Genomic DNA, 16736 nt, shown 5'->3' on the forward strand with positions numbered 1-16736 from the left:
TAAAGGAAATGAGCAAGGTGCTAGAAAAGGGCCTGAGAGATGAATCTCATTTAGTTTAAGGGGAGGATTAAAAAAATACCCTTTAGTCATAAACTGCACCCGCCTATCGCTTCCCCTTAACTGGGCTGCCCTGCCTGGCCTCAGGGGATGAGTATGAACTCAGTCCTGATGTGACTTGATGTGCTGGGATAGGCTGGCTGGGGGTGACTCTCCTTTTCCGAGGAAAAGGGGAGGGGTGCAGGGGGAGGATGGTGGGAGGGAGGGGCTGGAAGGAAAGGAGGGAGGAGGCTATGATCAGGATGTAAAGTGAATAGAGAATATATAAATTAAAAATAAACAAAACAAAACACCCAGCTTTTTGGAAGAAGAAATTCTTCTGGGTAGGACATGGCTAGGAAGAGTTGGGGACAGAAACTAATTGTGCACAGGAATCTAAAAAGGGACCTCACCAGGCTAGTATGGAAGGATAAGAGCCAGGAAGATGGAAAGATGGGGGGGGGGGGGGCCTGAGCACTGTCACACTCAGAGTGGGCAGACGAGAGGAGAAAGGACGAGCCAGCACACACAGACAGAACGCTGAGGACGTAGGACTTGATCCTCGGTTCACTTGTGGGAATTCCCACTAGTTTTTTCTAAAGGCAATGCGCAGCGACTGTTCAGTGTGAACACTGAAGAGGGGGGAAGCTGAGAAGTCCTGAGGAAACCTGGAGCCACCGGGACAACCACGACGCTGTTTGGGAACAGCAAACCCAGCAGAGGTTGAGGAGACCAGCACAGATTTAAGGTGCTTTGAATCCCCAAGGGGCAGCACTCTGCCTGACAAGGCTAGACCTCTAGTGCTTTCTCGCTGGGTGAAGGAGTCCTGGGGCCCAGCATCTGCTGGATCTGAAGCATCCCCCAGTTCCCCCCATAACCTTCTCCTGGGCCCAGTCAGTCATCCAGGAAGCATAAAAGGCGCAGGAAGAGGCTGAGGAAATGATTGCTAAACTCCTAAACTACCTCGCAAGACCCCACTTAGGAAAATCTCTTGATGTATAACAAAAACCTCTGTGAAACAAAATTGCCTTTCCCCACTCTGATGATGGAGAAATTTAGAAGCCAGGTATGGTTCTGCTAGGTGACTTTCCAAGCTTGTTAGAGAAATGTATTATTTAAAATAGCCTGGGGCTATGCTGCTAGGAACAGCACAGCTCAGAGGGTACTGAAAGAAAGCCCCTTTCATTTAAGGCGGGGGGCGGGGGGCAGGACGTGCTAGAATGAAATCTATACCTATCATCCCATCTTCCTTTTTGCTGAAAACCGGGCATCTGTCATTTCTGCATGAAACAGAGCTGTTTTGACTATCAGTAACAAATTCAGTTCACACATGATAAACCGACACAGCCTGGTCAGAACAGAGTCTGTCTCACCCCTGTTCTTTAATCATTTTAACCTTTTTGTCCAGAAGAATTTCTTTTCCTAGAATTATAAAGCCAAAGTCATTTAGAAAATCAACCTGATTCCACGTGGCCATGAGAACACAGAAACCAGTGAGTACAGCGGACCACGTTGGCAGTCTAACAATCCCAGCACCTCTCAGGAATGCTTCCCAAACACAAATTGGCCAGGGGCGCCAGCAGTGTGGTGGCCAAGAGCAGTCTGTCTTCTGCTGGGACCAGGTAAAAGATACCCGTTGGCTTCTCAATAACTAAAGCTTTCTTGTCATTAAATTAACTATGATAGTATCTTACCTAGCCGAGGGTGATATGTTCAAGTTTTTAGGCACAAAGAAAAAAAGAGGTCCCATTGGCAAGGAAGCCTGTTCTAAGGTCCAGCCAAGGGTCTCACAGATCTCTGATCAAAAGGCCGACCAGCAACACCTTTACCACTGCTTTGAAGATGGTTAAAGTGTGGGTGGGGGCGAGATCCAGGTAAAAAGGGGAGCGAAATTGGATTTATTATGTAAGGAGCTTTACAAGTCTAAAACATCATTTGCCTCCTTTCAATTCAGAAATCACTTTCTCCTGTGCTGAAAATAAAGCTCTCTGTGGGACTTTCTGTGCCTTCAGCATGCCTCTGGAGTCTTGAAAATGCTTTTTACTGCAGAAACCAGGAAGTGGTGTATAAGGGCATCAAATGATGCTTTGGTCTTCTCTCTCTAAAAACTATTTTAAAGAATGGCAGTGGCTATGAAAAATGATAAAAGAAGATCTTACAAGTTCATAGGGCTTAAGGTTGAGCAAAACTAAAGTGTGTGGTGTTCCATGTGTCTTTGTTTTATCTAAGAAAACAAGGCTGCACCTCAGAGCTCAACGTCAGACTCTGACAGCCTAAAGTTCACTTATTTCCCAGTTTACACAAACAGAATTGAATAACTCTCATATAGTAAGATATCTCTCTCCCTCTCCCTCTCCCTTTCCCTTTCCCCTCCCTCCCTCCCTCCCTTCCTCCCTCCCTCCCTCTCTCTCTCTCTCTCCCCTCCCCATTGGTCTGCACTGAGCACTGATAAGCTGGAGCAAGGCTGTCTTTATTAGCAACACACTTTTGTCCAGGATGGAAGACAAATGTCTATGCTTGAACTGTGTATAGCTTTTAATTAAAAACAAAACAAAACATGAAATGGCTTATTTAAAATACATAAATCCAGCAATGAAATCTTAGAACATACCCAAATTCTGTATGAAACTACAAATTCAACGTTATTTTCCATTACTACTATTACTCACCGAACACATAGTTCAACCGAGTGAAAGTAATTTTTTTCACTTTTGCTAAACAATCTTGCAAGGCCACTGGAAATAAACAGACTCCAAGCTGTCTCTACATGCTCAAAAGGAACCAGTATATCAAAAGTACAGTAAATAGTACTAATTCAATCAATTGAGCCAACCATAGTTCTGCAAAGAAACAAGACAAAGCAAAATCATAATCTACCGTATCTTTTGAAACAGATCAAACCTGGTTCCTTTCTCCGAAGAAATGCCAGAGCGTAGCAATATCTAAGAAATACAATTAGATTATTTTAATTACTTCATGTCAACCTGATAAGTCACTACTGTGTAATGCAAAAAAAAAAAAAAAAAAAAAAAAAAACCTTGATGCCACTTGCAATTAATGACTATTAGTACTGCTTCAATTGATCAAATGTCTAACGCACATAAACCATTCAAAGACATTCTATATATCTTACAGTAATTCAGTGGAGAAGTCCTGTCCCAGGGGTATGTAAATCTGAAGTACGAGAAACCTCTGGATCAGTCCAACTAGAATGAGAGAGAGAGGGGGAGAAACATGTAATGAAATGTTCAGGCCACTTGTATGTGCACATAAACAAACACAGGCACTGCAGGGTTTAGCGCTCCTGGAGCAAACCAGACTACAGTTATACATCCATGATTTATAACCTGATTATAAAGGTGAAGACACTGACAACAACTGAATCAAACTTCAACCAGTGTTGCAATTTAAAATCCCATCTGTGGCCCTGGTGAAATTTTTATGAAAAAAAAAAAAAAAAAAGAAAAAGGATTTGTATTCACTCTTTTGTTACGCTGTAAGAGAACGTGAGCGTAGAGCTGCACTCCACACGTATAAAATTGAACTATGGATTCCCATCAGGATGGTCATAAAAACATGTGCAATTATTTCCATTCACTGACAGGTTTTATAGTCTTACTACACAACTCAATAAGGAAGAACAGCTCAAGAAAAGCAACTCTAATTATGACAACCACAACTGAAGGCCCAATGAGGCGGGTCCCGATCCCATGATCTTAACGGTGTCCACAGTGAGCTGGATGAAGAAACCCAGTCTCACTCACAATCCCTGTTGTCAGCATGCTCTTTATTAACTCTCACCAAGAACCCACAGCTTTTATTCCCTGTCACGAGTTTCACAAGGATAAAAAAATATCTGGAGAAAACCCAGCTCACATGGCACTATTGAGAGCTCGTCTACAACTGCTTAACCAAAGTCAGCTGATGTTTGTACCGTTTCTCCACAGGTCACTTAGTTCCTTCCCATGAAGGGCTTGAACTTGTGACTGATCCCTCGATTTATGATGTTTTTATCAGATGTGGTAGTGCTGCCCTCCTTAGATGGCGTAAGCGGCTGTAGAATTTCACAGGCAAGGCACACAGGAGATTCTGGGTTCAACCCTCAAGGAAATAAAAAATGACAACAAAACCCCACAAGGATCACAGCTCCTAAAATATGCAGGTGAGGAACATTTTTTTTGCATGGTGTAGGAAACAGAGATGTCCTACCTTTGTCTATGACCCTCTCCTATAAATACGAAAGTGCAAACAAACAGTCAGAAAAGAAGGCTTTAAGGAAGAACCAGGTATGAGGGTGGTCCCCTGCAATCCAGGACTCGGGAAGTAGAGGCAGAAAGATCAGGAATTCAAGGTCATCTTCAGGGTCAGAACCTGCTTAAGCTATGGCTGAAATGCTTGCCCAGTGTGTACAAAGGTGGGTTTAATCTTCACACCCACAACACACACACACACACACACACACACACACACACTGACATAGGACTCCAAGGAGAGCAACTGACTTAAGGTGATAATAAGTTTTATTTATTCTAATAGTAAACTAAATAACTTTAAATATTATAATCCAACAATACACTTTTGATTACTTTATATAAAGACTTTCTGTTTTACAACAGTCCTGAGCAATATAGGCCATTTCTATGTTTAATCCCAAACAAACATAATTAGCCAAATATGTTTACTAATGCTTATTAATGTTTTCATCAAACACACAAGGATAACTCCTTTTACATTACTAAGCTTATAGATGTGTTCAGAGAGAAATTCTAAGGTAAGCAAAACAGAAATGGGAAACCAAAGGCTCCACCCTAGAAAATTCTCTCGGAATGTGTTCTACCACATTTACAGACAGATCCAGTATGGCGAACCAGAGTTCTGACTCATAAAAGCAGTGAATAGCAAAGTGAGGCCGCCTCAGATAGGCTGTCATCAGCTAGCCTCTCTGGTCTCTGCACTGGATGGTCCTATGGTGAGTGGACTGCCATTTCCACAGTGCTCTCTGATGTAAACAGAGCTTGGAGAACATCAGATCAAACTAAATCAGACCTTTAAAAGGTCCCTAATCTATGCCACAGATCTCATGGAATCAGTATTGTTCACGTGAAACACAAAGAGGCCCGTGTAAAAGGGGGTTTTTAGAAATGAGAGAACCCTGCCATTCAACACTCTCACACACCGAGGCCCCAGTTTCCAAAAGGCTTTCATGTGTGGTGATGGTCTCACAACGATAAGAGAGCTTCGATACCACTTGACAGGCTGATTCTGTACGTCAGCAGTGCTAAATAAACTCCATTGCAGTATACGTTCTCTGGGCCTAGGACATTTAAAGCAACCCTTAATGTCTGCATTGTACTTAAAGTCACTCTAAGTAATACTGAGTATGCACTTCATTAGCTTTGAAATGTCCATCAAGTACATAAGACAGAAATTTGTTGTTAAAGGGGTAAAGCCTCCATCCCTTTTTCTCTTAAATATTGAAAAAAAAAAAAAAAAAACCCCACTCATCTTGTAAAATGCCATTAGTTTCAAGCAGTGGTTATACAGCTGTTTCATTAGAGGAAATGACAGACTGCATACCTCACATACATTTTACAAGGATTACATCATCCAAGAAGTGGGATGAGGCCCCAGGCAATTACTCCTGCTTACTGCCCAGAAAGCTCAGGATGAACTCACTCCCAGGCCTCAATCATAGCCTTAGCATAGCTTTAAATCTGTGCCCACTTGGGATGTGCAGTATGGTTTCACAAAAGGGAAGGTTCAACGTTCTATGACTGCACTTAACCACAGGTGCTCAAGAGGAAAGGGATGATCAGTAAAGAAATACCACAGGAACTGAGCTTGGAAGAATAATCAGGATATGGCGGGGTGGGGGGAGGGGTGCGGAGAGAGGGACACAGGAAGGACTCCATCTTATAATGGTCGAAGGATGTCCATGAGGACGGATGTAACAGCTGGAATGAACCTCAACATGTTCACGTGGCTGGCATACCACACTGAGGAGAAAAAGAATGGATTTGAAAGCCAATCATGTGGAGCCGCGAAGGCCAAGTGGAAGCTATGAGCCAACCTAACATCAGGGGGAAGCCACTGGTTCGTGCATTTCTTAGTACAGATTGGCTTGATCGTATACCAGGTAAACAGGACAGAATAAAGTTTCTGGCGGTGAAGTGTGGTTTCCGCAATTGGCTGAAAAACTAGAAAAGCCTCTATCAATTGCATGCATGGTCAGTGCTGGTCATGGTATGAGGGCACAGCATCCCTGGTCCCTGCTGGGTCAAAGGGCTGAAAACCGGAAACCAGATGGAGCATAGGTGTGACTTAAGTGTGCATCAGGTGGGCCTCACTGAAAAGATGGAAGGGAGGAGGCCTTGCTGGGCTCCACAACAGCAACAGGCTTGAATGGGTCGAACGCAGGCCAGAAAAAAGAGTAATAGAGAGAAAGACAGAGAGTTAAGAGGGAACCAGATGGTTTATGTTCCCATAGAGAAACTATTTTTACTTTAAGAAATGGGACATTTTTCAGGAGAAGAACGACATGGTTTACATGCCCCTTATAATTAAAAAGTTCTACTCTGGCTACCAGTTTGACAAGAAACTGTAGGGAGGACGGTAGAAAGCAGCTGCAATGAAATCTAGGCCTGAGAGAACACTGCTGCAAGCCAGGCTGAGGGCTAAGAAGCAGCAGAATGGCAACCTCTTTGCCAGTACCAACAATATCTCCATAATGGATTCAATAAGAAAATAAAGACAAATAGAAGCCAATTTAATGAGGAATTTTGGTCTCGTCGGTTGAAAAGGCGATGCTGCTTGCTTGCACCTTGAAGGAGGCAGCGTGAGGTGGGCGGAGGGGTCAGCAGCCTGAGCCAGGAGCAGTACTTTCATCACTCCACTTAGGCAGGCTAGGAGAAAAAGGCCAGTGGATACCTGATGTGCAGGGCTGGAGTAAGACAGGAATGAATGACATGAAAAACCCACAGTCCTGAGCCTGATAGCCAGGGAGAGCACGGAGCTACAGGGCTACACATAAAGTCCAGGGCACTGCGGCTCTCAGATGGTAACTGGAGAAGAGGGAAAACAAGCAAAAACTATCAGCAGCCTGGTGTACAGCAGGAGGAAGAATGAAGGTTTGAGATATCCGAGGAGCTAAGTGAATGAAGTCTATCAAGGTGGTACCAGCTCTCTCAGATGCTCCCAGAGGGGAAAATGAGGGCTGACAAGCCCTGACCCATTCAGGAACACAGAATCCTACTCACTCTGATAAGAGCACTTTAATGGAATGGTGAGACAAAAGCCACTTATGGGGGGTGCGGGGGAGGGGTGCGGGGGGGGCATTGAACAGAGCAAGGACCGCTAGAAGCCACCCTCCTCTTCACAACAGCTGAACTTGGGCTGCAGAGATACAGATGGCCGGGCAAACACTAGTTGATTCAGCAGGGAAACCAATGACTTTGGACGTGACCCTGGGGCAGAAAGTCCCCACTGGATTATTTATGTGATGCGTCTTACATGGACAACTCCATAGAGCACGTGGTCGGTGCTGAAGGGTGGCAGAGATTTATCTAACTGGTAAACGATACACTAGCGTGTCATTACCGAGGGCAGGTGGTTACACTCTGAAATTAGGAACTGAACTGTCAAAGTTTCTTACTGTGGCGAATTTAGCAAACTTACTGAACGTCAATGGTATGTCATCATGGAGTTAGGGGTCACAAAGAAGACGGTTCATACCCTGGGGAGGTACAGTGTGATGCTCACTACCACATGCTCCTTTATCTGATGGGTGATTTTATTTACACAATAGGCTCTCAGGCTTGGGCTCAATCCCTAGCAACATATAGAACACATATTAAAAAGAACATCTATTGAGTACCTCCCATGTACCAGGCACTGGGGAAAGACCTGCTGTTGGTACCTGCTTTCTCACTTTAATTGCCATTATAAACTGTACAGATTCTAGGCTTTATATACCATTTCATGCACTGTGTGACACACATCCAAACAGGAATATGAGGAAGCCATGAATTGCTTATGGCAGCGAATTAATTTTTAAAATTTAACAATAAGTATTCTCTTTCAAGGTCAGTATCTCATATTAGTTTATAAAGAAACAACAACAAAAAACAGCAGGGCTAGGGGGATGGCTCAGCAGGTAAAGACATTTGCTTGCCAAGCTGATAACCTGAGTTCCATTCCCAGAACCCACAGGAGGGAAGGAGAGACATTGTCCTCTGAACTCCATACACGGCACAGTGCAGGCCTATACCCACGCAATAATAAAGAAAAGTAATAACAAATTAAAAAACACAACTACTATTTATATTTAGGATCCATCAAGTACCATTTATTTCAGAATGATCACTATTTAGGAGCAGTCAAACTTACATAATTTCATCACGGAACTTTCTTGTTCGTATCTAATATAGTCAGAAACACAAATGAACTATCGAACGTCAAGTTTGCATCAAGTGTATGTTTACTCTTAAGATAGGAATGCATAATGGTAACTGAACTTCATTTAGATGCTAATTGAAAGCCACTTCTCCTCTATTTAAGGCATGCTTTCTACGCTCAGTTTAACTATACCCACCTCACACAGAAGGTCATTTTACACAAGTAAAATTAACCATGGACTTCTGTTATCACAACTTCCAAGGAGCTCATCTGAAAGGCATTCGTGCCAGGGAGACCACGTAAACTGTTTCATTTGCTACACTCCTGCACATGCTACAGGAAAGCCAGATTAATTTTTAATTGCAGGGCATTGTGTAAGAAATACATTAGAAGATTCTTCTGTTTCTTCTAATTAAAAGCCATCATCATTACATTTAAAGAGGTAATTATAATACACTAAACTGGGTTTCTGAAGAAATTAAGGGAAAAAAAACCCTCAAGAACTTGAATAAGAGTAGAAAGGGGGAAGGAGGGGAGTCCGTATTTAGTCACTTTGGTAGAGAAGGAATCTTTCTCAAAGCCAAATGGGAAGGACGTTAGGAGTGAGTGACAAGACCGTGGGTACGGTGCAGAGGACACTGAGAGGCAGGCAGGCTGTCTTTACAAGGCCAACAATAAGGGCAAACAAGACAGCCAGCTTCGAACAGCCATGTTCCTGCAATGTACCTGTTTCATAAAGTTGATACCCTGAAACAGATGAACTGTGCCTCTTGTAAGAAAAATAAAAACTGCAATTGCAGATATGCTCCCCTGCCTTGTTTTAGTTCACTTACAAATACAAATGTATATGAAATTAAAAACAACAACAAAAACACCCTGCTATCGATCACACAGCCAAGTAGGAACTGTAGGAGGCCATATTTACTTGTGGCAGAAAATTAATCTTAAAATTTTAACCATAATTATCTATTCTCTTTCAGGGTTGCTTTCTTACACTAGTTTATAAAGAAACACCAGCAACACAGTCTAAATTAAATCATCTTCCATCTGTAATCTGCATGGCTTGATGATTCACATCTTAGAATATGTCACACTGTACTTGAAATGGTACATGAAGCCTAGAATCTGTACAGTTTACAAAGAAAATTAAAATGAGAAATCAGGTACCGGCAGCAGGTCTTTCCACAGTGCCCGGCGCATGGAAGGTACTCACATGTGTTCTTTTTAATATGTTTTAGTCTGTGTTCTAGGGATTGAGCCTGTGAGCCTCTATCACTTGGCAGTATCTGCAGCCCTGCAGTAAATGTTCTTAATGAAAGAAGTAAGTGATAAGTACAAAAGAGAACTGCCTATTTATTTCTATAAAATACCAGAAATCTTTATTTAACCAATAGGACATAGTTCATAAAAAGTCTGATTAAATTTATACATTATATTTCTCTGATGGCATCACTCTATTGAGAGTTGAATCTGGCCACAGAACCTTAAATCCCAACCTCACCTCTGCCAACAACTGCCCTTCTGGGTCATACCTTTAAGTCACCTCGTGAGGTTCTGTCTGCTTTAAAAAGCTGCTGCCAATTCTCACACTGGAATCTGTAGCTGTCTGCTAAATAACATTCACGCCTGTACTTATTAGATATTAAAGTTCCTAAAGGTTTATTAATTGTTGTTACTATTAATGTCTTGTGTAATTTTTTTTCCATTTTTACTCTTAAAAAATAAAGCCCTTGTAACTTATGGACTCTTGAGTTCCTGTCAAAACTTTGCCTTTAACCACCTGATTTTCTAATAAAAACCCAATGTTTGCTCCTCTGTTAAGGAGTGCTATGAAAAAAATCCCTCACACAGAAATAGTCTCAACAAATGCTACTATCACAAGTGGCTACTAAAATAATCTCTTAGGTCTTAAAATAGTCCTAAATTTCAAACAGAGAGTGAAGGCAGGATATGTGTGTAAAGTGCATAGCACATAGTTGATTTCTACATTAAAAATACCACATGACTTCACACCAGCAGACGCCGCATCGGTCCTACGAACACGCCAGCTTCTGAGACACAAAGCAGAGTTCTCTCAGTGTTACGCGGCAGTAGGAGATGTCTTACTCACGGGTTTGCTTGTTCTCCTTCGGTAACTGAATCCTGTTGGTTTGGCTGCTGCCTTCCAGCACAAATACAAAACTTTTAACTTCTTTATCAAACTCCTATGGAACAGAATGAAAAAAAAAAAAAACAGTAATTGAAGCATATAGCATTTGGCTTCTTCTATAAAATTGGAACTGCAATGGTTGGGACACAAAACCACACTAACCACATGGCTAATTTCTTATTACATGAAAACATCTATCCTCCAGATGAAAAAGGCGTTCTCCAACTTCAGGGGTTCCAAAGCCATTGACCTGGTTCAGGGTTCCGTGGCTCCTTGCTGCTTGTATGCACTTCCATCTAGGTGCAGCTGATTACTGGCCCTGCCACTGCAGAAGAAAGTTATCTAACCAGTGCTGAGTTCACACTAGAACGCCTCTGCTTTGGGGACATAGGTCAAACGGAGTTAACTATCATTTCATATCTGCTGTGCTTTTGAAAACACTATATTTAAAATCAATATGAATTAAAATATAACAAGTAAGGCTATCTAAAAAGTTAAGCTAGGGGGCAGGAGAGATGGCGAGGCTGTTCAGAGTTCCTGCTGCTCTTCTAGAAGGACCCACGTTCAGTTCCTAGGACCCATGGTGGGCAGCTCACAACAACCTATGTTTCCACTTCCTCTCGCCCCCACCGCCACTCCACACACATAATAGAAAAAAAAATCTCTTGTTTGTAAAAAAAAGAAGTCTGTAATAAGTCAATCTATGCAATGTTTATTTTATTATCATCCCCTATAGGTCTGCAATGAACATACATGTATGAAGCATATTACTTATTTTACTTAAGCACACGTTGGGCCTGCATTTAAAATTTTTCAACAGCTTTATCCAAACCTTCAACATAGTCACAAAGCATTTGTACGCTGGTCTCTACCCAGCTCTTCAAACTTACTCACTGCATAGTATGTAGGCCCAGCAGCTCTCTCAGCTCCTTGAAAACTCTAAGTTCTCTCCCAATACAATGATTTTATTTGTACTGCTCCCTCTGCTTGGGATGCTCCACTGTGCACCGGCCTCACCTGATGCCTGCTTGACTCTTAGTACCTGGGTTAGTTACTTTGGGCAGCTGTCATGCTGTATCCGGCACAAACAACTGAAGGCGATGCGATATTTATCTTAAGGTCAGGGTTTCCAAGAATGTAATCCACAGTTCCCTGGCCCCGGGAACAGTGGCCGCCCATTGGTGGAAGAGCTTCTTCTGGTGAGGACTAGAAAGCTAGGGCCAAGGATAACCCTTCACGTGCCCGGCCCCAGTGATCTACTTCTTACATCTTGACCCCACCTGCCAGAATTTCCACAACCCCTAGAAACAGGTCCACCAGTTTGAGATCAAGTGCCCAAACACAGGAGCCTGTGGGGGCACCACAACACAACTCATGTCTCCTTGGAGAAGGCTCCCCTGACTTGCCTGGTACATAGTCTCTGAGTCCCATTTCTCTCTCATTCAGAGTGATAGCTGCACAAGGTCGGCCCTTGGCTTTCCAGACAGAGGGGCACGTAACTATCTTTCTCACCATGTTATTTCCCTCATATAACACTCTGTAATATGCTTAATGTTATGCTTGACAAATGTTAAGCACTTAGTAGCTTTAAGTTTCATCTACAGGTATTCTTAGTCTTCCCTTGGACAGAGCCAGGATTTTAGGTATGGTGGCAGCGGGCGGAACAGGCTTCCACCGGATGGCTCCCGTTTTCCCTAGGAAGTGTGTGCTGGGTGTGTGTGTCACTTTCTGGTGAGTGAAAGGGGCATGCGTGGGTGTGGGTTTGGGTTGAGAGTATGCAGAGTGTGGTGGTTGGAAATAGAAGATAACAAGAAAAGGTCATTTTGGAGACGGACAAGAACATAACAGGATAGTTTTCTGGACTGCTGGGGCTGGGTTTACAGTGATACCAGTCTAAAAAGGCTATAGGCACTTTCTCCAAAAGTACTGAGAAGCCTAGACACCGGCAAAGGAAAGACGAGGGAGCTGGCCAGGACTGGCTAGGCAAATGTCAGGATGGTATAAAGAGCAAAGGCATTCGCGGTCCTCACGTGACACTTTACTCTCTGCAGTGGAAAAGGGGATGAGAACTCAGAGAGCGTAAATAAAACTAAACACAAGGGGAAACAAGAGTGCGTGGCCTGAAGGTCCCGACCAGAGCAGAGAACAAACAGAGCAGGAGGAACAGAACAAGTGACCTTAAGAACCAGAGACTGAGGTAATTTCAGAGGTCCTGCTATGTGCGGTGATGAGAGGTCAAGGGTGTGACAGGAAGAATGAGGCTGCAGCACAGTGGAAGAGGATGAAATCAAGAAACCGAGCGGCCCAGGGCTTAGAGATTTTCTTCACTGACATCAAAGTCAGCTGAAATGATAAAGCAGGACCCAGGATACATGAAGCAGTCACACACTGTGTGGCAGTCCTAGCCAGCTAAGGAGGGGTGTCTGGAGCAGCTGCAGCCAACAGCACGCAAGCCTCTTAGAGGGTGAAGGAACAAGAGCATCAGTGCTGAAGTCTAACGGGGCCCTCGATTTTTCTACACCCTTCCCTCGGATTTCTTCCCAGGATTTGACTCTGAGTTTCTAACACTTACTTTCCAAATCACAGATGGACTGCCAAAGATCTTCCATTTTGCTCCAGGATTTTTCCCCTGAGCGCTAAAAATTTCAACAAATGCACCTCCCTAGAAAATAAGAACAAGAAATTCAGAGTGAAACACAATACTGTGGCAGAAACCGTATCCCCCCCCAGAGTCTAAAACCAATGTTCCAGCCATCTGTCAGTTAAACAGAGCTGAGAAGAAACACTATCCCTGTTTTTAATGCCCATTTTATACCTTGGCTGTATTTAAGTCACAACCATTGTGATTTGGGTCTCCTTACATTAACAGGGAATTCATTTTTTAAAAGATGACAAACATCAATTGTGCCTTAGAAATAGTACGGATGGAGCCCAGTGACTTGACATGTACAGATCAGGTCTGCAAGCATTCTAAAAATACCAGGCTAAAGGGCTTAAATGCAATTTGTCAACTAAGCCAATAAATTCTTATTATTATATATAAAATGAATATAGACTTAGTAGTCATACTGATTTGGACTCAATACTTTCTTTTTAACTTTCTGAATTTGGAGTTTTTTGATGTCTTGATGTTTCCATCTGTCAAATCATCAGAGACAATACGTGGCATACAGCAAGGGCTTAATAGTGCCATCAAAGATTATTCAGTTAAGGGGAAAAGGCCTAAGAAGGACTGGGGTAGAGTGGAAGAGTTCTTCCTCGACATCTCTATACTACCTTACACATAAATAAATGTGGAAGTATATGGGAAGAACAAAGAGAAGATTTTCCATAGGTTGCTTGTTACCTACTGTAAACTCAAGACCACAAAGTCACACATCAGATTTAGCGTTTAATATAAAAATGCTAAAGATATTACTAAGTGCCCGCATACTCTGCTCAAAACAATGGGGGAAATAAATGATTATCTCCAAGAAAGAATTTATTGTAAAATTTGAGAGGCTGAGATGAAGACTAAACATGGTTTGAATCACAAGAAGTACACTAAAAGGAAAAAAATACCTGTTTAATTGTGTGTGTGTGTGTGTGTGTGTGAAAAATTACTAGTCTTTTTCCTCAAGCATATATTTTTCCTTCTGACACGCAGACAATTTCTTCTATTATGTGCAAAATTGTACGTGCAGGTCACTTTGCTATGAATTTTAAGTTTGAGGCAGCTGAGTTTAAAAGAGAAATTCCCTGAAACTTAGCAAAACAGCCAATCTTTTCTCTCCACTTTTCCCCTATGTTTTTCCAATTACTCACAGTTGGCATCTGCTATTTCACAACACTATACTTGATCTACATGAAATGAGATTAAACGAAGTTTATTTTCATCCACAGAATTAATTTCTAAAACCAGACAAAAGAAAAGCACACAGTGCTTTAAGGACAAGTAGTGCTTGGCCCAAAGGATAAAGCTACGAAGAGGTAGAGGCTGAGGAATGGGGTATTGGGCATTCTGACAATGTTCCTAACAGCGAAGTGAAGATGCTGGTAGTTTCAACTGAAGCCAGGAGAGGGAGGGCAGGAGAGCTGGTGCAGAAAGCCATTCAGTGAGCTGAGGAAAGGATGCCATCCACAGGGCAGTGTGACCGAGGAACGCTCAGAAACAGCCTGTCCAAATGTAATCCTTGCACTTGGGAACTGCTTTAAAAATTAGATCAGACTGGCTAATCCCATCTGCACATTTTCACTCTCCAGATCTAGATGGAGGGTCAGGAAGTCTTTATTTTTGTTAACTACTCCCCAGCTACTCCTGCTGTACTCCCATGCTGGAGAGTCACTAACTAGGAAAAAGAAAATGGCACACTACTCAAGTGCTTACTTTAATCCTGGGTTTAAAAGGATCCATTCTTTCTTTCACTCTTCTAATTAGCTTCAGAGATATCAGAGAGCACCCCTGGGTTTTAACCCCGGGTGCCTGTTAAAACTCAGGATGTCTAGGTCCTCTGCTCAAGATTCCGATTCCGGGTATCTGGCGTGTTGGGGGGTGGGTGGTGGGTGGTCTCATGACCTGCTCAGTAATCAGAACAGCTGAAAAGCACTGAGCTGGATGGAGCATGAACGCCTCACAGTCAAGACAACTTAGCCACTAATTATTTTTCACCCAGGGAGGGGGGCCTTCACACCCAGAACGGGGTTCAGCTCACCCCCGAAGAGAAAGCCAGAGAGTGTGGAAGCCCTTTGGGATTACCTGGTACTCATTTTTGAACATTCCCGCAGAGGGCCCGGGGTTTGGGGGGGACAGAGTTTGTTGGCTGGAGACGGCCCCGCTGGCTCGGGCTCTCCTCGGTGCCTCGTGCCTCGCGCCTGTAGTCAGTCGCCGACCCGCGCCATCCTGGTCCCCGCTCGGGGCGCCACAGCAGGGGATGGCGTAGCGACCTGCGGGCTCCGCCCGCCGAGTGATTGTGCGTAACCTACGAGACCGCCCAGCCGCCTCCTCCAGGCACAAACCGACTGCGCTCGCAGGAACCGCGCAGCCCGCTCTGGGGCTTCATGTCCGCGCCCATTGGCTCCCCGGAGGCGCCTGCGCACTGAGCCCTTCCCCTTTATACCTCTGGCTAGGCTGAGGCGTTGCCCAGGCTACTGTGGGGCTTGTCCACCTGTGGCAACTTGTAACCTACTAGCAAAAAAGCATGGGGTTACTTCAAGCTCTAACACGGATCTTGTATCTTTACAGGAGCTATAAGTATTGTTAATTCTGGTAACTGCTGTTTGGTCAGGTGGTCCCTGGTTCATACACTCCCCTACCCATTGGGTTCTTTGAGAAGTAACAGTTTGGGAAGGGCTCGGAAATTAGGTTGTTCATTCAAGATTGAACCCTTTCCCTTTTTTTAATGTTTATTTTTTGTTTTTGTTTGTTTGTTTTTGTTTTGAGTTTGTTGGTTTGGTTTGGTTTTTGGTTTTTTTCGAGACAGGGTCTCTCTGTGTAGCCTTAGCTGTCCTGGACTCGCTTTGTAGACCAGTCTGGCCTCGAACTCACAGCGATCCGCTTGCCTCTGCCTCCCGAGTGCTGGGATTAAAGGTGTGCACCACCACCGCCGGACTCAAACCGCTTAAACTAACTGAGGTAAGGGCTCCAGATACCATGCTGAGAGGCTAGCTGTGAAAGAGTAGGTCCCGCCTGCACCCGGGTTACATTATAGGTGACAAAGGCAGTAATTAAATGAATGAAAATATATAACCGCAACTTGGGCTGAATGTTGTGAACACAGATAGCGAACAGCACTGGAAGAGCGTGTTAGTTGGTGGTGGCTATTGTGACAAGTTATCACAAAAGTGGCTTGAAAATGAGAAATATATTATCTTGTAGTTCAGGAAGTATTAAGTACAAAGTAAGTAGTCAGCAGGGCTGCACTCTGTCTGGACGCTGGCGAATGCCTTTGTCAGTTGTCATTCCTGCCTGGGCTACAGCTCACCAATCTTGGCACCCTCCGTCTCCTCTGTGTGTCCTCTTTGTACTAATGAAAAGGCATGCGATGATGAGTAAAGCCTGTATTGGCTAACGACCCAAGGAAGGAAAGTTTGTTTTTTGTGTATTTGTTTGTTTCCTCTCATAGTTTGAGAGGCAACATACAGTTCAGTGTGGCAAGTGTAATGCCCCAAATTAACCTGT

The 16736-nt window shown here is 43.5% G+C and overlaps 1 protein-coding gene across 2 annotated transcripts in view; it reads right to left on the bottom strand.

Annotated features, from left to right (window-relative positions):
• Nucleotides 1–15419, bottom strand: part of Cfap20dc (CFAP20 domain containing) — a 261651-nt gene extending 246232 nt beyond the window's left edge. For both annotated transcript variants that reach the window (XM_051139606.1, XM_051139599.1), the window contains exons 1-4: nucleotides 15315–15419; nucleotides 13152–13241; nucleotides 10541–10634; nucleotides 3170–3242 (exon numbers count right to left, since the gene is read on the bottom strand). In XM_051139606.1, the coding sequence (XP_050995563.1) occupies nucleotides 3170–3242; nucleotides 10541–10634; nucleotides 13152–13241; nucleotides 15315–15335 (278 nt within the window). In that variant the 5' untranslated portion in view covers nucleotides 15336–15419. The remainder of the gene's footprint in view (nucleotides 1–3169; nucleotides 3243–10540; nucleotides 10635–13151; nucleotides 13242–15314) is intronic.
• Nucleotides 15420–16736: the final 1317 nt, after the last annotated feature.

Source organism: Acomys russatus, chromosome 3 (assembly GCF_903995435.1).
Source record: "Acomys russatus chromosome 3, mAcoRus1.1, whole genome shotgun sequence".
NCBI classification, from domain to species: Eukaryota; Metazoa; Chordata; class Mammalia; order Rodentia; family Muridae; genus Acomys; species Acomys russatus.